The sequence below is a fragment of the Pelobates fuscus genome, chromosome 1, assembly GCF_036172605.1.
Source record: "Pelobates fuscus isolate aPelFus1 chromosome 1, aPelFus1.pri, whole genome shotgun sequence".
Classification (NCBI taxonomy): domain Eukaryota; kingdom Metazoa; phylum Chordata; class Amphibia; order Anura; family Pelobatidae; genus Pelobates; species Pelobates fuscus.
Genome location: NC_086317.1, coordinates 462,868,793 through 462,892,215, shown reverse-complemented (window position 1 = coordinate 462,892,215; position 23,423 = coordinate 462,868,793). Strand labels below are relative to the sequence as shown.

The 23,423-nt window shown below is 37.1% G+C and overlaps 1 protein-coding gene across 1 annotated transcript in view; it reads left to right on the top strand.

Annotated features, from left to right (window-relative positions):
* The window catches only part of LOC134600985 (ubiquitin carboxyl-terminal hydrolase 38-like), a 54,033-nt gene extending 31,018 nt beyond the window's left edge, over positions 1-23,015 (top strand). The window contains exon 6 of the mRNA XM_063445393.1: positions 22,704-23,015. Coding sequence (XP_063301463.1) covers positions 22,704-23,015 — 312 coding nt within the window. The remainder of the gene's footprint in view (positions 1-22,703) is intronic.
* The last annotated feature ends 408 nt before the right edge of the window (positions 23,016-23,423 follow it).

The window sequence follows — 23,423 nt, the reverse complement described above, 5'->3', positions numbered from 1 at the left end:
AACGTTTGAGGCGGGGTGTTGGCCTCGCGGACCTCTAAACTATAGGCGGTATGCCAAGAGGGGAGATACCTATTTGGGCCTATACCCCTAACTGCCAGTACTCTACGTCCTATTTAGGGAGAACGTATGTGACACGTGAGCAGGCTTACGTACCTGCTAGTATGTATACGTATATGGTGCGTAAGGTATAGAAAACCTGGATAAACCTAAAAGGGTAGAAATAGATATGATAGTATGAGAAATGGATCCTGTGATACTAACGTAGACTAGATATGCTGTGGTTGATTTTATTAACCGTATGTGTTGAAGGGGAACAATTAGAGTAAGGAAGTACCCCGCCTGATTTATTATGGAGAAAAACCGTAACGCAGGATTAGCTTGTAGTGTCTACATATAATGTGTATACCTGGTGACCAAATTTAAAATATATATATGGCCGTGCTACTGTAATAATCGTAGTGCAGGGAGTATGAGTTTAAACTATGAAAATTGACCATATGCAGAAAAGTAGACGTATGAGAGGTTAAACCAAAAGTGTGATTCAAACCTGAAAGTGTGAGATGTTGGGACCGTGTTCTGTATACACGATATATCGTTTGAGTATATGCAGAAAGGTCAGGAAATGTACGTGCCATGTAAACGGGTGTACATGGTAGTGACAACGTAATATACACAATTAATTTAGAGAAAACCTTATCACATATATATACATTATACCTATTCCTGATTAATTATCTGAGTTTCTAGTGTATGTAATTTGAGTACATAAAGAAAAGTCAGCATATGACACGTGCCATGTAATGAAAAGTGTACATGGTGTGTTTAAACAGGGAGGAGAGAAAAAAAAAAAAACGTTTGTTTAAAACAAATTCCTAAGTGTAAATGGAAGGTACACAAAAAGTAAAGTGTTCAAGCAAAACTATGTATATGTATACCAGGATAATATCATGAACTAATAATACATGAGCCCTAACCTAGGTATAATTAATGTGACAGCATAAATTATGAAATACATGCTAAAATCGTTATATGTATATAAAACAGACTGGTATTTAATAAACTATAATCTGTATGAAAATGAATAATCCTACTATCAGGTACTAAAACTTATAATATAGAAACAAACTGAAATAAAGGAGGGAAAATAAAGCATAGGAATGCTACATACTTAGTACTTGGTTTCCGGAAACCGGAGGGTTAATTTGCCTGAGACTTTGGCCGTAAAGCGTGTGGCCGTAAAGTGAGGCTGAAAATTATTGCGACGCCGTGGGAAGTGATCCGGGCGACGGACTTACGTTTGAGAAGTCCAGAGGACTCGATCAGCGAAGAAGACCGGGTTTTTTGTGCGTGGCTGGCCGTGGAGAGACCTGTAAGGAGTTCCTGGACACAGCTGACACCGAAGAAAAACGCGGGTTTCTGAAAGCAAGATGGCGCCGTCCGTGAACCGGAAGTGGATTCAGGATGCAACGCTGACCTCGAAGGTATGGAGCCAGGTAAGGGGTGTCCCTTAAGTAGGGAAGGGGTGTGTCATACGCCCCTCCCACAAACACAGGCCAAAAGGCCTTACTACATATATATTAATATCAAATTACACGTAGACTGATACTGATTAAATATATATCTAATTATTGTTATATATATATTTATAAATAATATAAAAAAAATTAATATGTAAATACGTAAAAAAATTAAATAAAAAAAATAATTAAAAATAAAATATTAAAAAATATATAGATGTGTTTTATTTCGTTCTAACTGTATTCTGATATTAATATATATATATTTATATCAAAATACACTTATAACGAAATAATATATATATCTATATACATAAATATATACGTATATATCACTATATATATACCTATATATAAATAAAAATATTAAAAAAAATATATATATATATATACGTATATATACACATATGTATATATATACATATATTAATTCTACACATATATTTATGTAATAATTTTACATAATTAGGTATCCTAATTAATTACAATTAGCGGGACCTGCCTGACCACCCATGCCGAAAGTATAGGGAATTTAATTTGCTAGCACTATATTTAACCCTATAACTTTCCAAGACACCATAAAACCTGTACATGGGGGGTACTGTTTTACTCGGGAGACTTCGCTGAACACAAATATTAGTGTTTCAAAACAGTAAAATGTATTACAACCATGATATCGCCAGTAAAAGTGACGTTTTTTGCATTTTTCACGCACAAACAGCACTTACAGGGACGATATTATTGCTGCAATACTTTTTACTGTTTTGAAACACAAATATTTGTGTTCAGCGAAGTCTCCTGAGTACAACAGTACCCCTCATGTACAGGTTTTATGGTGTTTTCAAAAATTACAGCGTCAAATATAAGGCTTGTGTTTAATTTTTTTCACATTAAAATTCGCCAGATTGCTTACGTTGCCTTTATGACCCTATGGCAGCCCAAGAATGAAAATTACCCCTATGATGGCATACCATTTGCAATAGTAGACAACCAAAGGTATTGCAAATGGGGTATGTCCAGTCTTTTTTAGTAGCCACTTAGTCACAAACACTGGCCAAAATTGGCGGTTTTTGCATTTTTCACACACAAACAAATACAAACGCTAACTTTGGCCAGTGTTTGTGACCAAATGGCTACTAAAAAAGACTGGACATCGCTTATTTGCAATACCTTGGGTCGTCTACTATTGCAAATGGTATGCCATTATGGGTGTAAATTTATTTCCTGGGCTACTATACAGTCTCAAAGGCAACGTAACCAATCTGGCGAATTTCAATTTCAAATGTAACACGCTATATTTGACCCTGTAACTCCCCAAAACACCATAAAACCTGTACAATGGGGGTACTGTTTTACACGTGAGACTTTGCTGAATACAAATATGTGTATTTTATTGCAGTAAAAGCAAACAGTATTATGACATTGACAGTTCAAATGTCATGAAGAACAAAAAAAATCAAAAAAAATCTTATTTTCTCCCATTTTTTTCATATTAAATTATGTTTCATAGCTAAATATTTGATATTAAATGAAAGCCCTGTTTCCCCTGAATAAAATGATATATAATAAGGGGGGGTGCATTTAATATGAAAGAGGTGAATTACGGTTGGACAGACATATAGCGCAAATGCCAGGTTTTGTTTACGTTTTGTTTCGTTCACAACTTGTACATTTGGCTGCGGTGTTAAGGGGTTAAGGGGTTAAACCAGGGCCTCAGTGTTTACCACTACCTTGTTTCATAATGAAGTTATGTCTTGCCTTGCCATAGACATAACTTTTATTCACTAGTTTTTTAACGGCTGGAAATGATTAAAACTCCATAAAACAGACTACAATTAGTAACATAAATCCAAAATTCAAGGTGTTGCGCCTGGGTATATTGTTCTCTTGTGTTCCAGGCAGCCAATTATCCGTCTACTGCTTCCATTCAGAGCATTCAGAGGTTTTATATTTGATATAAGAATAAAACATTCATTAAACTGCTTAACGCCAAGGCTGTGAGGATATATGTACATTTTATGATCTCAGTGGGAAATCAAACTAACTACAAAGTATGGATCGGGGTTTGACAGGAGATTTAGCTTAGCTTTTGCCAAAGTATTTCACAAAGTTTCAAAGAGATCTGGACATAAATCCTTAGTGAGAAAAGATGCCTGCGCATGGATTCAAACCTGGCTGAGAGTGATGAGAGCTATCACTTCTATTTCATTTGTTTTAACTGATCTTGGGGTGAGGCTTTAAAAATACATTTTATTTTATTTAAAAATGAGATAACACACACGACATCTAAAAAATTACTTCTCCACCGCTTGTAAGAGGATTTAATAGATGAAGTAAAGTAAACAACAAAAGGTCTTAAATATTAATTTATTTATTTTTAACAAAATGGTGTTTGTTAATAATAATAATAAAAATAATTTTATTCAGAACTGTCCTTAATGTGATCTGATTAAACAGTGAGTACAAGAACCCCACTGTTGCTTTTATTTAATTTACCAGGCTCACAAATCTTAATATATATATATTTTTTATTTTGTTTGAAAGTATCTGTTTGTTTTGCTGTGTTTATTAATTAAATGTGACTCTCTCATTTCTAACATATGTAAATGGTTCCAAATGCATGGATCAGAATATAAAACATAGATGAAAGATTCTTTATTTTTTCAACCTACAATGTAATTGAAAAATCTGTAAAAAGTTTCTTGCTGTTAAATTTGTGATATTAGCCCATTAAGCTTGACAACGTAGGATAACTAAATCTCAAGTTAGGCCTGGTTTAAGGGCATTATTTCTTACGACTTTTTAAAAGAGAAAATACTTGTGAATTTTAGATTGCTATCACATTTAAAACTGTTGAGCGATTACGTCCAAAAGTAAGAAAACGTCATCAATCCATTATCAGTTCTAGATTGAATTAATCCTATGGATGTAGCTTAAAAATATTATAGGTAGATTTCAGAAATGAAATAGGTGCCATGCTGTTTTTTTTTTTAAAAAGCTTGCCACAATTTTTGTTTCTGCGAATTATATTACACACATTGAATGCGTTTTTGTTTTTATCCTAAGAATCACTGATTCTGCAGTTTTTTTCTTTTCTGAACTGATCATGAAATTCGTTCTCCGAGAGAAAATATACCAGAACACTTGGTAAAATAAGTGTTTAACATAGATACCTTGTTACGTTTAGTGCTCATTAGATCAGATGCAAAAGTTGTAACTCTAACAAGGTAGAACATGTGTTTACTGTACAGTCAGCTAATCAATAGTTTTTATCAGTGCTCCTCAACCTTTTCTCACCAAAGGCAAACCAGAACTCCTCCCAGAATTCCACAGCACACCACAAACAAAAATATAGAAATAAAATAGGAGTAATAAAGTGTATACACAAAACATGCCACAGTCAGTTTGCCCATTAAAAAAATGCCATGATAAGTTTGCCCATTAAAAATGCTACAGTAGTTTTTTACCATTCATCAATGCCACAGTAGGTTTGCCATTTGTGTTTGTATGAGGTGTTGTGACAGGAAATCACTTGCTCCCATTACTGGGTCCTGACATTACAGAACATAGCACTCTGCAAAAGGGACGCATTCATTGTGCAGCGCTACAGAATTTGTTGGCGCTTTATACATTATAAAATAATAATAGTCACCCAACCAGGCCCATGATCAAATCAGCCTATCGGGTTTGCCCTAAGTGTATGGGCTACCTGATAGGCCCCCCAAAGCCAGCAGCCCCCAGTGGTAGTTCTGACACTGGGAGGCACACCTAGCACAGTGACGCAGCACACCAGTTGTGGTGCACTGGTTTTCGTAATACTGTATTCAAAAATCATTCCAACTGAGGAGAGGCCAGCCGACTTTACTGGCTGCAGGCTCCAGATCCTGTCCCACCCCTCCCTGACCCAAGACTGCTAAATATAAAGTGATGGAAAAATACTGGGGGGCGGAGCTTAACTGCCGAGCAGAGCAGACGTGCCTGGCTGGAGATCCCACGACTGGCAGCAGATTTTGGGGCAAAAACCCCTATTACTCGCAATACCCAGGCAGCTAACAGCGATAATTGCAATCGGGGGACACTGCACTCCATGCTGATACCCCACATAAGCTCCCTGGACCCTGAACAACCCAGTCCGAGGCTTGCGGCCTGCGCCGGAACAAATCGAAGTGAGACGGCCGCTCACCCTGTTCTGTCCCTGCAGCAGCAACACACAACCCGAGCCTCCCCCTCTGGACCGGCGGGGGTTATCCCGGTCCCCGCTGATCGGCTCCACGCAATCCACCTACCTAAAGCGACGACCTCCACTGGGACGCAAATTACGAGGTTCCTCTCACGGTGCGGACGGGTCTCCCAACTTTGAGCACCAGAGGCAACATGAAGCGCCTGCTGGAAGCACAGCACTCGATCACACGAGGCTGCGACTAGATGCGGTCTTCGCCCATTTCTGGGCACAACTGGAGGCCCGAAGCAAAGCAGCAACCCAAAGCAGAGTGAAGGGAAGAAGGAAGAGCGGAGAGGAGGTCCGTGCGCCACCCTCGGGCACAAACACCCAACAAGCGGCAACACACCCAGTATTGAGCCCACCTGGGCCAATAGCCGCCGGGGTTAATCCCCCTACGCATCACGCACGGAGGCGGAAGATTCGCCGCAAGCAGCAACCAACCAGGCGACACTACTGTATCCCGCCAGAGACGGACCTGGCCTCAATTGTGAGTACCCAGGTCCGTGGGACACTGATGCAGGCCCTCCCCACAGCCTGGGGCTGGAGGGTTGCCACACTTAACCCCCTCCAGGAACTGTCCTCCAGATATACCAGCGATCCTCACTTTTACCCTACACGTGCCTCAAGCTACTCACCAGCTAGTCCCAGTAGCCTCCTTTTGCGGGGCATCGGATGAGGGTGACTATTGTGGACTCTTGCCAGCCACCCAGGGGGACATATCCTTAGTGCACAACGCTAGATACCCCACCTAAATGCTTTTTACATGTGCTAGGCTGTTTTACACCCTTTTTTTGCTTTACTATATAAAGCATGTTTTGCTCCCTTGATAATACTCAGTACTGGTGGTTGCACTATATTTGTCCTATCCAGTGCGGTCAGCTAGCCTAACAAAGCCATCTCATTTTGTATCTCCTGCAATAGTATTGAAGCAACTGATAATTTAGCATGTATTACCGAAGCGACTGATAATTCAGCATGTATTACCGAAGCGACTGATAATTCAGCATGTATTACCGAAGCGACTGATAATTCAGCATGTATTACCGAAGCGACTGATAATTCAGCATGTATTACCGGAGCGACTGATAATTTAGCATGTATTACTGGAGCGACGCTATTTTTGGCGATACAGGCACTGTTGTAACTACCTGCATGCCAAAAATAAAGAATTAAAAAAAATCAATCCAACTGTGTATTGATAAAGTGCACCAGAGAACAAACATGCTATAATAAGGTGCAATCAGGTAGACCGAATTGCCTCTTTCAATTAAAACAAGAAGTGCAAACAGGTTCAGAAAGTGTCTCTGGCAATATTTTGCACAAGTTTTGCACGAGACACACTTTCTTAATTTGTTTAAAAAATAATTGCTTATTCAGCTTTATAGCGATACCACCAGCACCCTGTGATCAAGTGTCGAATGCATCTGACATTATGAAAGAAACCATTGTCACACAGTGAAAGCTATTTAAAGAATATCTCAGAGATGTAATGCTGCAATTTGCTTAATGCATGTATATCATCATTTTTGAGTCACAGATCAGCACACACACACTTGTTTTCTGAAACAATAGGTCATAATGATGAATGTGAGAGATGCAATGAATGTGAACTGATTAGAATTTGCAACGATTTATGACACTGTATTAATCAGTAGGCTTTCTTATAAATTAAAACATTTACGTTTTACATGGAATTCATAATAGAATGGGGAACTGGTTGATAGGCAGAAAACAGAGATTTGCCATTAAGATGTCCTCAAAAATAAAATGATCTAAGCTGATTCTATATAGTTCCTTGTATCGGAATCTGTTTATATTTATCACAGATTTTTTTGGCAGAGCTGCAGTTTTTATAAAACACATAAGGAAAAGTAGGGACTATCAAGTTGATGGGCTTATATAGCTTAAAGCTCACAACAGCTATTTTAGTTGGTAATCAGATCTACCCACAATCCACAGAAGGATAAACAGCAGGCATCTTGGGTAAAGGAGAACACAATGGCTGCGTACAGATATTGAGATCCGGCACAAGGAAGAAAAGATAAAACATTTAAAGTAGGTCAAGTTGCAAGGATGAGAGCATGATCATTAAACTGCAAGGCGTGTGGCAGAGCTCCTGTACTCCGAACAAGTACGTCCGCCCAGTCCGCATCCTAGCTGCTTGCTGGGACCCTGAAACGCTTCAGCCCCAGTCGCCGAAGCTTGACTGGGTCTTTCTGGAGTGCTTTTCTTCCAGGCAGGTATCGTCCTCCCCTCTACCTATTCCTCTGCAGCTTTCCTTCTAGGCAGATATGGAGCTCTGCCTGCAATGTGGTAGCTCATGCCTTTATGAAGACACTTGTGGCTCTCAGCCCTAGCTCTCTCTTTGATTTGCCTTTCGGGATAGAGGAATCGTAGCCAACAGGTCCAAAAATTCTGTTACTGGGATCTCTAAAATACTACACAAGACACAAAGTTCCAAAAGGAACTAACATACTCCGCTTTAATTTTACTCGGGCTAGCCCATATGCTCATTTCATTTAGATTACTGTGACAACTTCAATAAAATAAAAATAACCAAATCATATCAGACAACATACAGGAACTTATAATAACTACATCTTTATAAAGAGCTGGGGAAGACAATAATTAACACAACATATCTTTCCTATCTGCAGAATTAGCAATAGGCAAACGTATCTAAATATGCAAATTAACAAGTTTTGCTGTTTGGATAGTGCATGTAGCCCCACAGCCAAATCCACTGTGTTGGTAGCAAGCAGGAGCAGGATAGGAGAGCACACAAAACATTTAACCACAACTTATTACATTATACACACCCTGCACCTATAATGGGCACAGGGTGACTAAAACAAGAATAATTCAGAAAACTATGTAAAGTTTAATTTTGCTCCCAGTGATGGTGATTACCGTAACCGGGGGTATATGGAAATGAAAACCAAAAAAAGAAAAAAAATTACAATAGGACTGCTTTAAGGACACATGATTGAATTAAGGTTCTGTCTGTTCCAATTTATGTTTAATTGTATTATCACCCTAAGGACAAATGCACCAAATGTACCAGCTTTGCAGAGGGGATGAAATAATATAAGGGTAATAAAATCAAGGAAGGATGTTATTCTCTGCAATTATAATTTTATTGTTGTATAAAAAAATGTCTGTTCGATTGTCTCCTTTTACAGACAGAGCTCAACAATCGGTACAGTCATAGCAATTTAAAAGACACAAAATAATTAGATGTTCATAAATGAATACTGAAAATCAAATCAAAGGTATTAGTCAAAATTCATATATTCATTTATATCATGTTTCTTTTTAACATATTATCGTTGTTCTTCTAAACTCTGAAGAACTCTGCATTTTGAGGTTTTAAAGGGATACTGTTAAGCCTTACCTGGCCCTCCGATCCTCAGAAGCAATCTAATTAAAGAAGTCGGGTGTTAGAATTCTCAATTTTCTGTGTTTGTCCCTGCGTGGCCTTGCTTACCTCCCGTGGAGCCGAAAGGAATTTCAAAGTAGGGGGGCTGTGCTGTAGTGATTCTGATGCTTAGATGGTTAACTTAGCTTGTCTAAGTCTGGCTGAGCACCATGAATGTTTATGCAGCTCCAACAGTAAACAGTTACAATGAGAAGATATGTTTTACTCTAGGAATGCAAACATACACACAGGTAAGTACTGTGGATCACAAGCAACACTTATTTATTTTATTTTAGTTGCAGTTTCACATATTACCACAGGCGGGCTCCTGTGATTACATGCACTTTTTCTCCAACCATTCCAACCATTCCAGGCTTTAAGCAAAGGCTTTTAAAGTTTAACAAGTCTATTTCGACTTGTCCCATAAGTCCCTTCTCATCACATGGCTACTACCCTCCCACCCCTGTAAATCCGCAAATCAGAGGCTGCTGGCCTTTCAGTAATCTGCCGTGATATTATTCAATGGGAACATTTATTTACATTGCTTCCGTCCCACTAAACAGAAATCTGCATCTAGAAATAGTTTTTTTATGTAAATGTAAATTACTGCGTAGGGGAATATACAATCACATCAGATGCAGACAGCGAAATTGTCAATGATTCCAGTGAGAAAATTGCCAAAGTCGCTACAGTATTTTGCTTAGATGTCAAAGTTCTATCAGTACTAATTATATAGTGCTATATGTAAATGTTAGCAGTGCTGTGTAATTATATGCATGAAATAAACGTACTTACACTCTGGGAGTAAACACGATCTGCTTGTAATTCTAGACAATAAATAATTAGAGCTCATTTACTAAATAGTTAACGATGGTAAGTTGGAAAATTAGTTCTGAAAGATATGCTCTCAAAAACTGCTTTTGAACTTACCTTTGGGCTACAGTTTGCAACTTGCTAAGAACTCATTAAATATTACCTTTCCTTAACCCCTTCAGGACGGAGTCAATAGTGCACGTTCTGATCAAAACAAAACGTAAACAAAAACTGGAATTTGCGCTATATGTCTGTTTACCCGTAGTTCCCCTCTTTCAAATTATATGCACCCACACTTATTATATATCATTTTGTTCAGGAGAAACAGGGCTTTAATCTATCATTAACTATTCATATATGGAACATAATTTATTATGAATAAAATTAAAAAAAATGTGAGAAAATTAGATTTTTTTTAAAATGTGCATTTCCGTCTGACATTTTAACTGTGATTGTCATAACACTGTTAGGTTTTACTGCAAAAAAAATGCACAGATTTGTAATCAGCAATGTCTCACGAGTACAACAGTACCCCCCATTAACAGGTTTTATGTTGTTTTGGAAAGTTACAGGGTCAAATATAGAACATTCCATTTTCAAATTGAAATTTTCCAGATTAGTAATGTTACCTTTGAGACGGTGTGGTAGCCAGGAATGAGCATTACCCCCACAATGGCATAGCATTTGAAAAAGTAGACAAGCCAAGGTATTGAAAGTGGGGTATGTTTAGTCTTTTTTAGTAGCCACTTAGTCACAAACACTGGCCAAAGTTAGCGTTCATATTTGTTTTTGTGTGAAAAAAGCAAAAAACGAATATTTGGCCAGTGTTTGTGACTAAGTGGCTACTAAGAAAGACTGGACATACCCCACTTGCAATACCTCGGGTTGTCTACTTTTGCAAATGATATGCCATCATGCGGGTAATTCTCATTCCTGGGCTACCATACGCTCTCAAAGGCAACATAACCAATCTGGCAAATTTCAATGTGAAAAAAATGAAATGCAAGCCTTATATGTGACTCTCTAGCTTTCCAAAACACCATAAAACCTGTACATGGGGGGTACTGTTATTCTCGGGAGACTTCACTAAACACAAATATTAGTGTTTTAAAACAGTAAAACATATTACAACAATAATATAGACCATAAAAGTGCCGTTCGCTTGTAAAAAATGCGAAAAACTTCACTTTTACTTAAAATATCATCGTTGTAATACAATTTACCAGTTTGAAACACTAATATTTGAGTTCAGCGAAGTCTCCCGAGTAAAACAGTACCCCCTATGTACAGGTTTTATGGTGTCTTGGAGAGTTACAGGGTCAAATATAGTGCTTGCGAATTAAATTCTCTGCACTCTCTCCCTGTGTTGTCAGGCATGTCAATCAAATTTTAATTAATCAAATCACATAATTACGTTAAAAGATTATTTAAATATACACGTAGAATTTTAATATATATGCATTTATAGGTATTTAAATTCTACGCGTATACTAATGTAATCTTTTATGTAATTATATGTATTTATCTATATATATATATTTGCGGTTTTTTGTATTTTATATATAGATAGATATATATAGAATGTCATTCTAAGTGTATTTTGTTACCGATATATATATATTAATAACAAAATACAGTTAGAATGAAATTACATATGCATATATAATTTATATTAAATTTTGTTTCAATATTTTATTTATTTATTTTATTATTTTATTTATTTATTATTTTAATTATACGTATTTATATATAATATATATATGTACATCTATTATATATATATAATATATATACATATATAATATATATATATATATGTAACATCATTCTAAGTGTATTTTAATATTAATATATGTACTTATATTAATATTAAAATACACTTTGTATGACGTTACATATATATAATATGTATATATATTATATATATATAATATATATACATATTATATATATATATATAAATATATTTATTTTATTTTTACACATGTCTAATTTATTTTTTTTACACCTCCTACCAGCAGGGGGACTGTCTGATATTTCAGACAGTCCCCCTGCTGGCAGATCCACAGCCAGCTATAGGAGGCCATGTGATCGCTCTTTGAGAGTGATCACATGGCCCCCGGGGGCCTCATTTGCCGGAAGGGGACTGCCTGGGCTCTCAGGCAGCCCCCCAGAAGAGGATCGCGGCGGAGGTAAGTACACCTCTCTTCTTGGGGGCTTAAGCCGTTACGGCGTACCATGCCGTCGCAACGGCTTTAAAGCCCATTTAATGCGTGACGGCATGGTACGCCATAACGGCGTTAAGGGGTTAAACAGGTGAGATTATTTACTAAATGTAGCACAAGGGATTTTACAATTGAAGTAAAAACAGATGAACTACTTAAGTTCTCCATATATTTTCCAAATCAACTTTTTTTTTCCAGCCGAGATATTTTGGAGTAAAATGTGAATTTCTCTTGACAGTTCTCCACAATGTATGGCTTAATAAACAATGCTGCAAAAATCCTCTTGGTTTGGAGAAAGGAGAACATTAAACTTGCTGGTGGGTGGTCACGTCCATGTGGCGTTTGGACCAATTTCATCCATGCAATCGTTTCGAGAAGAATGATTCGGACAAAAAAAAAAACAGTGCTAAAATGAGCCAATCAGCGTACTAGAAAATGTATACATCACAAACATTATGTATATATTTTACAGTACACTGACAGGTGCAATTTCCACCATTCGGCTCAAAGATCAAGTGAGAAAAAGTGACCAAAAAATTTAAAAAACTTAGAAACTGTAAAAAAGAAATTAAAAAAAAGTAAATATTTGTGTATAAGATTTTATAAATATACAGTTGCAAGAAAAAGTATGTGAACCCTTTGGAATGATATGGATTTCTGCACAAATTGGTCATAAAATGTGATCTGATCATCATCTAAGTCACAACAATAGACAATCACAGTCTGCTTAAACTAATAACACACAAAGAATGAAATGTTGCCATGTTTTTATTGAACACACCATGTAAACATTCACAGTGCAGGTGGAAAAAGTATGTGAACCCTTGCATTTAATAACTGGTTGAACCTCCTTTGGCAGCAATAACTTCAACCAAACGTTTCCTGTAGTTGCAGATCAGATGTGCACAACGGTCAGGAGTAATTCTTGACCATTCTTCTTTACAGAACTGTTTCAGTTCAGCAATATTATTGGGATGTCTGGTGTGAATCGCTTTCTTGCTGTGGCATGACCTCAAGAAAGCGATTCACACCAGACATCCCAAGAATATTGCTGAATTGAAACAGTTCTGTAAAGAAGAATGGTCAAGAATTACTCCTGACCGTTGTGCACATCTGATCTGCAACTACAGGAAACGTTTGGTTGAAGTTATTGCTGCCAAAGGAGGTTCAACCAGTTATTAAATGCAAGGGTTCACATACTTTTTCCACCTGCACTGTGAATGTTTACATGGTGTGTTCAATAAAAACATGGCAACATTTCATTCTTTGTGTGTTATTAGTTTAAGCAGACTGTGATTGTCTATTGTTGTGATTTTGATGATGATCAGATCACATTTTATGACCAATTTATGCAGAAAAGGGTTCACATACTTTTTCTTGCAACTGTATTATGTAGAAATATAGGATTTATTTTACTGCTCTTACTTTTTCCCCCTAACCATCAATCATCTTTTTAATTGCTTTTTTTGTCACCGCGTGCAGAACTCCGAATCATCAATCAAACACAACTGTTTGTTCATTGTCTGTTTCGTGATACGTTCTGATTGCGCTTCGAAGTTACAGAATTTGGACGAGCCACATATCAGCCAATATATAGACGAATCTAAATTCATTTGAAACGGAATGCACAAGTCTAGAGAGCATTAGAACGGTCTCTACTGCTGCCAAGTTTCACCTATGGCACATTGGTAAAAACTTAAAATCTTCAGATTCCCCACTGTCAACTAAAGGCAGATCGCTAAAGTAAACAAGTCCCAAGGGCTTGTTGACCCCGAAATATAGAAGATATGTGTCTGGGTTGGAGACTTGGACCCTGATAAGGATCAGAAACAAATTATATTTCCGTCAATAAATGTGAATGTATGACTCATGTAATTGAAGGTTTGTCACGCTGGGCTTTGTGACATTGTTGTCTAACATACGCAGTGTTCTCCAATCATTGTTTATGTCATATAAAAATATTCATTATGGTTCTTTATTTGAAATTTATATTGATGCTTACCACCCTCTAAGGAGCAAAGTCACTCGTGCTGTCACGGTAATTAGATTTAAAGAGATGGTTCGCCTTCAGCAAACTCAGTTTATGCGAAAGGCCACTTTTAGAGAATAGTAAAGGGATGGAATGCTTGCATTGTAATTTGTATTCCGTCTAAAAATATGTATTTTATAAAAAGTAGAGGGTCCTGCTGCCATTGAGTTGTTCTCATTGGTGTATCTTGCAGTCACTGACCAGATTGGATTTGGACTAATTCGCTTATATAAGTCTGCTGCTTGGATTTGAAATTGTTTTGTTTTATTATGCAGATTATCTCTGCAGTTCTCGTTAGTGACTTTCTCTAAAAACGTGGGGGGTAACGTAGCAGAAAGACCCACAATAAATGGATATTAGATTGTAGCACATATAGTTTATAAATGCATTTATTAAAGAATTACTTACTGGTTAAACTATAACCCAGGATGAAAATTGCTTCTAATGATCAATACCTCATGTTTATCTAAAAGACCACATTTATGTATTTTGCTAAATTTCCCGCATGATCCCGATTTACTTAGAATGTACTTGTGAATCCCCCTAATAGTTAATTCTATGTGCATGTATGTTGACATTACCATAATCTATACAAACATACCAAACCTATAACTGTGTTACGGGGCAAAGCTGTAAGACGAATGCTATTACATAGATAATGACATAATGATATTAACGCATTTTAAATAAACCTTTTAAGCAACCTCGCAGCTGCCGTTGATCCCAAAGAATGCAAAAACATCAACAGAGTTGATTTACAATGGTAAACGGTAAAAAGGAAATGAAATGAATACTCCTTCAGTCCAACAGTTAATAATATTTCTCTGTGGAGCAACAAATTCTTAGTAATTTTCATCTCAGCTATCGCTATCTCTAATATTTGTCATGCCGAAAAATCACCCAACTCATTTTTATATGCATAGTTTTTATTGATAGACTGTCAGAAAACAGTCAAAGTACAACAAAGATATGACATAGGAGATAAGAAGACCTAGAGAAAGCATGTCATATCTCACATCACCAAGCTTTGAAAAAAAAAAACAGCTTATTTTAAACACAAATATTTAATCTGAAGGTACAGCCACACCGGGCTGTGAATTATATATATATGTTTTTGTTCCAAGCATCCTTTATTTATAAATGTTCTTTCCTCAATAGATGGCATTATGTCATATTCTGCAGTCCTGTTAATGAATAGGTCGGGACCTATTTGTATAGAAAGAACATTTGTATCTCCTCTAAGCGTGCAATTTACTGAACTGCAGTACAAATATTTTAAAACATCAGAGACAAATATGAAAATAAACAAACACATATTACCGATACTTCCTTTGATCCCAGGACTTAGCGTTTAAGAGAGCTGTGATGACAGCACCCCTCCCCACTCCTCAAAGTACCACTAGTGTAGGAGGATACAACATGATGAGGCTCCATTTCAAAAGGATACTCCATCATTGCATGAGTAATACATTAAAATATTTGCAGGAAAAATAAATCAAACTTTTAAACTCAATGTTAAATATTTTGTATTTGCTGAAATTTGCTAGACTTTGCATTTTCTGAAGAGAGATCTGCTTGGACCAGGAAGTGACTCAGCCAATCATGATGCTCCAATCACTTTTTGTGGCAGTGTTAAGCATGTCCGTTAAATCTTTGAACATTACGGGTACAGCAAAGATTTCTTGCAGTTGTTCAGTTGTCAGCTTTTAACTTTAAAAAGCTGTGAACTGAACAACAACTCCCCGAAACCCCTGCTCTCCAGCGTTTAAGGATCGTACTGGTATATTCATAGGCAACAGGGAACCTAGAACTTGTCTGGAGAGAGCAAGGTATTGTGTGGGCCTTGATGAGCTACAGTGAGTGATCTTTCAGTTTGCTACCTGCACTGGATCCCATGATCATAGAGCAAAAAAAGTAATCACAGAGTAGTGCCTTTGATACTAGGGAGTCAGTAAATAAAGTATGTGTGGAAGACCTCACTACTTGAAGAACAGTCTTTGTTTATCGGACATCTTGCTGGGTGCATCTATTGGTGCAATGGAAGCCTGGACAATGTGTTACAAGTTTCCAGTTGTACAGACTATCCTTCAGCAAGAATGTATGAATGAGGACACTTTGGCAGAACAGTCTTTGTTTATCAGACATCTTGCTGGATGCATCTATTGGTGCAATGGAAGCCTGGACAATTGGTTACAAGTTTCCAGTTGTACAGACTATCCTTCAGCAAGAATGTATGGTAGGACAGGCTTTGGTACCAGTGTTTTCAGGGACACCTCTATCCTAACATTCCTTGGCCAGCGTTGAACCCGAGTAGCCTCCATTGCCATTTCCTAGTCCTCTGTTTGGACCACAACTGCTGGTGGCACAAAGGAAAGATGCTTAGCAAATTTGCACATATTGGTCTGAGAAGTGGGTATGATTTAATGAGTCCAACACATTCAACTGAACTTTTCGCCCAATGTGTGAGACCTCTGCTATCTTTGGATGGATGTATAGATAGATAGATGATGCAATTAAGTTTAAATTAAAATTTAAAAAAATGAAAATAGATCCTTGCAGCTGTATTAAAAATTAAATATGTATTGACATTAGATTAACTGTCATTCAACTTATTTAGTTATTTGTTCAATTCGGCTGTTGAGTGCTTTGTTGCACAACTCCAAATTGTATGGATAATTACTTTTGTCTTGTTTTTGCCTCTTCAGTGGTTTTGTATAACAATATATTAATTGTTTTTTACAGTTCAACAGATATAGGCCAAATCCCATCTGTTTATTTCCATGCTGATATATTTATTCAGATAAAGGTCAGGTCTCATTCAGACTTACAATCACAAAAAAATAATCTAATTAGAGTAAGAAGCGTTCCACAAAGAGGATCCAACAGACATTGTTAATGGACACTATATGGAAAAGTTCCATATCCTCAGCAGACCAAGGATAATAACACAGTCTCTTAACCCCTTAAGGACCAAACTTCTGGAATAAAAGGGAATCATGACATGTCACACATGTCATGTGTCCTTAAGGGGTTAAAGGAACACTATATGCACCCAGACCACTTATTTTATTGAAGTGTTCTGGGAGCAATGCCCATGTCCCCTTAGCCCTGCAATGTTAATTATTGCAGTTTCAGAGTTAGGGCTACTTCTAGTGGCTGTCAGTGTGCTTGTTGGGTGACTTTTGGTCACCTTACAGATGCTGGGTGTCCTCACGCTCTGCAAGGGGTCATCCAGTGTCTGTTGAATCCCCGTAGGAAAGTACTAATACTATAGAATCCCTTTAAACCACAGCATGCCAAATGTATAAAAAAGTGAAATTTTTATTGCTACCAACATAAATGCTATATTGCAATGGAACATGCTTACAAAATCATAAAACTTAATATCAAGAGTATAATGCACAACGTACGTGCAAACGTTTTAAATAGTAATCCTCAATACATTTTATTTTCTTAATGTAAAAATGAAATGGAGACTGGCACCAAAGATGCCTTTCTCAACGTGTTTCAAGTGTAACAGTACAATTGATCTAAAAAGGCTTAACATGACAATACAGGCATCCAAACCACTTCATCTCATTTCAGTCACCTGGGTGCACTGTTCCAGTCCCCTTAACCCTGCAATGTAAATCGTTGCAGTTTTAGAGACACTGCAATGTTTATATTGCAGGGTTAAGACTGCCTCCAGAGACTGTCACTTTGCATGAGGATGTCCATCATCTATAAAATTCTTATAGGAAAACATTGATTCAATGCTTTCTTATGGGGAAGGCCTAACGTAAGCGCGTTGCTCACTGCGCATGCGCATTCCTAATGTTGCAGGAGGCGGAGACAAAGCCAGTGCCGAGGCCCCTGGAATCAGATAAGTTTTTAACCCTTAGAATGCCCCAGCTCTGTATTCCCAACACTAGAGTGTTCTTTTAAAACAGCTGAACAGCAACCCAGAGCACAAAACTAGTTCCTGGTAGACAGTTACAATGTCACCACTAAGACCTTAAATCCTAGAGAAAGCCACAGAGTCCAAATAATGTTAAATTCACATCCCACTGGAAATATCGTAAATAAACAGAAACAACATAAAGACTCTTAAAGAACCCATTCCAGCTTGGTGAGAAGAGCAAAACAGGGTGTCAATAAACAGATCAAGACCTCAAAAAAAGTAGAGAACATTTAGCTGTCGTTCTAATCTCAAAGGATTTTCATGGGAGTGTGCTGTAACCCCCAGGAATTTTACAGAAATGGTAAAACAAATAAAAATTTGCAAAACCAAATATTTTCTTCTCACATTGCACATTTTTGTACACAGTATAGATGATGCCAGACGCGATGTCGGAGAAATCAGCTAAAATGCTGCACTTGTAAAAAATTCTATACATCTGTGAAAAAATAGTAAAAAATATGGCAAGTTTCCAGTTCTGATGCATTTATCTCACAGATGGTTTCGGTAATAAGTTCAAAATCATTTTTTAAAAAATCATCTATTTTTAATGGGAATTTTATACGTATATAGAGAAATCAACATGATTTACATTTATCCTATATTTTATTAACAAACACTTAATTACAGCTTCCAATTATGTGAATTCTAGAATTTGACTTCAACATACGTAAAGATTATTTTAGCAATTTAGGGCGACATTAGATTCCATTCACATAAATGCGTCCACACACAAAAGGTTATTGTTGCTAATATAACACAGACCCAGCAATTTTAATTAATCTTGAAATAATAGTAAATGGAATTATTCAAAAGGTACCTGATTGCACCATTGTGAAGAACTACTCACAATTCATGTATTCAATTCCCCAGTCATGAGTAACTATATCACTATATTGGAATTATTTTTTAATGACTAGCTACTAATTATGCCATGCATGTTTTCTACTAATTAGAACAGTGATTTGATATCTAGGGTTAGTTACTGAAGTGAAGATTCAAAGTGAATTTCAAATTTAAGGCCAGAGACAGAAGGTATAGGTGACTTAGAGGATGTTTTCAGATCGGCTATTTTGACTTTAAATTTGAAATGTACTTTGAATTTACCTTGAATTTTCTATTGGTGAATAACTCTGATAGTGTTCAGTGCTCAAACAAATTGTTAAGGGGCAAAATTAGTTATTGGAGCGGATGGTAACACATCTTGTGAGTTTGGAGTTGATTTCCTACAAACATACTGTTCAGAGGGAACCCCCTTCAGTTTGACCCCTACAAGTGAAATTGGTTACACTTTCAGGAGAGTTATATATTTACTTTACAGATAATAAAACACTTCACTAGTTATAAAAAAAGGAAAGGTTTCTGACAGTACACAAGGAAATCGGTTACATTAAATGAAGGTAGATGAGGACATATTGGGTTTCAAAACTTTGGGGGTTTTACAGAAAGCCACCCAGATGTTTCCTCCAAGATGGCAGCCATGGAGACCACTCGTGGATATTCCACTGTCCTGGTGACAGGGAAGTATTAAGGTATTCCTGACGTTAATCTCAGAGGAGCTACGACTCCTGTTTATCTCGTTAATTTCACTGAGCATTTTCACGTCACTGACTACAGAAGGGGTCTATTGTCTTTCCAACATCTCTGGGCTCAAAAAGATGATCCCAAGATGTTACTATTTACACTTATTAGTTTTGTTCCCAGTCCATTTTCAGTTTAATGATTTGCATCCTTATCTCAGTCTGCTATGCTGATATAGTTTGTCTGCTTGGTCCCCTAGGATCTGTTGTGTGGGTGCCATGTTTACTCTTCCTTAGGATTTTAGCACATTATACCTAGTTTAATAAAGTGTTTTCCTTCTAATAATGGTTAACTTTGCTTAAACTTTCTAAAGAAATGGAAGTTTTAAATATATCTGTGTGAATCATTGTATCATTGTGTGTCCATGCATATATGTTCTGCAACTAAGTATGTATGTGACTGTGTGTTTTATTATCTATTAATGTATGCAATTGTACGCATAGATGTACAGTCTATGTATGTATCTCTATGTTATTGTATGTCTATGTATGTGTGATTGTGTGTCTATGTATGTATCTCTATGTTATTGTGCGTCTATGTATGTATCTCTATGTTATTGTATGTCTATGTATGTGTAGTTGTTTGTCTATGTATGTATATGAATGTGTGTTAATGTTTACCCATGTAGGTGTGAGGCTATGCATGTATGTGTATGTATGTGTTTCTATATATGTGTGATGTATGCTAGGTGAATTACTACTTGCATGTGTGAGGGCAATAAAGTATATGGGGTGGGATCACACCCATGGCTGTGCCTAGTGTAGCCAAAAATCTAAATACATCACTGAGTATGCCCTTACCAATGCTTAAAGCAGAAGGTTGGTCAAATAATGTGCATATATTTTAAAAAAACATATCTAAACCTGATTAACTCCAGCATAGTTTTGACAAGTTCCTGTTTAATCCTTACATGAATTGCCGTATCCTGATAGTGATTCAGATATATCTCTAAGTACAATACTGAAGATACATCTTTCTCCAAGAAGGTACTAAGCGCACAGGTGAGAAAACCGAATCACCGATCCTTTACCTGAAAAACGGACAATATTATAACATACAATAAAGACATTATTGGATTTCAAAAGAAGTAAAAGGGACATTTGAAATTCGCTTCAGAGGTCTACTATGCTAGAATAAGATTTTATAAAATTTAAAATATCCCACTTAGAAATAGAGATTTGTTTTGATAAAACAAAATCACAACTTCTGGCTATTGGAAAAAGCAATTACCTCTGAATGAATAGGCAGTTCCTCTTTAATGTTTATGAACCAATTCTAGATGGCTTACTGTTGTGAAAATATGTCCCTTTGTCAGCTTATTTTAATTCTGTGACAAACATCTAAAGCCCATCTTCTGATATGAATGTAGGTGTAAAAGATCAAACTGTTCCATGTGGATTATTCATATCAAGAAAACTGTGCTCATTTTCCACAAGGGTGTTAACACTTGAAAAGTAATATTTACATTCCTAGATTGTATGTACTGTAGATGTCTATGTATGTTTGCCCCAAATTCATGTAATCATGAAACAGATGAATGTTAGTTCAGTTTAAAAAAAAAAAAAAGAATGTTAAACAAATTTAGTAGACTTTTATTCGTAATCTCCCATCTCAATCATATACACATGAATATATGACCTCATATCTTTCTTTCTTTTTTTTTTTTTTAAATCCCCCTGCTGTCTTTAAACTATCTACAAATGTACAGTGACTGCTCGTCATAGCAAAGAAAAAAATGTGTATAGAATGTATAGAATGCATGCATTTTGTATTTTAAGGAACACTAAATTATTAGGATTACAAACCTGTATTCATATTGCTTTAGTGTCCCTAGTTAGATAGCGTCTCCCCCACTCCCCCCCCCACCGGACTCGATGTATGCAAAAGCCAAATAATAAAATAAACATCGCCTTTTTCCAGCGCTGAGGCAACATCAGCACTGCTTACCTCTCGTCCTTCTGTGACCTCATGAAGAAGGCATGGCCGCCTCTGGCGTGTTCCAATCCATAGCTCCTGGGGACCTGATGTGCATGCTCGGTGAATGCTGCACGTGCATCGTAGCTTCCATTAGTGAAGCATTGAATCAATGCTGTCTTGTGGGTGCACCCATGTCACGTGACTGCATCAGTAAGACAGCCACTAGAGGTGGATTAAACCATGCAATGTTTCTAAAAAAGTGCAAAGACCACTGTGAACAAGCCATTTCATGGAGTTTAAGTGGCATGGGTGACTTTAGTGAACGTACAACGGTGCTTTACAGTCAACGTAAACTAGTAAAACAAAGCTAATACATTGAACATTCTCTAAGACGTGCCCTTCTTGTTCCCTCAACATTTTATCTTTTTATAGACGTTATAACAAGTTATTACTGAGAACATCAGCAATGTGCGGAGACAGAATAATTTGAGGTTTTCAGCAAGCTTCAAGTTAAAAAGCAGCTACAAAACAGTACACACTATATTTAGAATCATCATTGAAAAATAGTGAGGTCTCCCTATAGGACCCATCATTTAGCAATAAAAGTTTATGGAAAGTCAAAGGTTTGGGTCAGCCACAGTTTACATACATAAAGTAAATTTTATTTCTATCACAGGCTGCATAAACCAGACAGTGAATAACAAATGGTACAAATTCAATCTCTCAACCCCTTAAGGACGACGGGCTATGCAGGAGACGTTTCTAAACTCCGACGGGCAGCATTGTAAGTCCAGCCATCTTTCGCCGTCCGTTTGTCCGCTGTCATTACTCTGCTGCAGATCGTGCTGGGGGGAGGTCTTTCTGCTGCACGTGATTGCAGTGACACTGTGATCTCTGTTAAAATGTTTAAGCCTGTTATTTAAAACAATAAGATCTGAGGCGAAAGAGGCAGAGAGTTTTTGAACGTTTTTTAAAGAGCCATTTTTTAACCCTCTCATTTCTGATCACAGTATTAACCTGTGGTACTATTTCTTTTCTTTTTAGTGTTTAATTTTACGTGACATTAATCCCCCTGGAACGGCAGGCTACTATATGGAGGAAGAGGCGTACGCCACTCTGTCAGACTCTGATAGTGACTCTATAGCAGACAGTGACACTATCGCAGCCTCTGATATTGAGCCCCTGAGTAACCCCTCAAGTGATTATGCCCCACCACCATCTATGAGAGGGCGCTTAAGAAGCCCAGTGCCAGAGGAAAACTGGGTACCCCCAAACCTGACAATCCGAGAAATACCTCTATTCACTGCTACACCTTTCATCATAGTAACAGTGTATGACTGTGAGTCAATTTACTAGTTTGACCTCTTGATGTCTGACAACATATTTTAGCTCTTAGTCAGTACCTTTCTGCAAATCCAGGGTCACATTATAATAGAAATAAAATGTGGTGACCCACCGACCCACGGAAGCTGTAGAGAGTAAAAGACTAGTAATGGATATTGTCAAAAGCACAATATCAGGTCCTACCCAAGCACCACATTCCGGCTACCCCTCTTTTCCCAGAGGTTATGAAGCGGGATCACTACCTGCAACTGCAGGGATTAATTTATCTTAACGATAACTCACTGTGTCTCCCTTGAAACAAGACATTGTTTGACAGACTCTACAAACTCCGACCCCTTATCCAACTCCTGTCTGACAAATCTTCCAAAAATCATGTCCCCAAAGAAAACATTTGCATTGACAAATCCCTGATAAAATTTA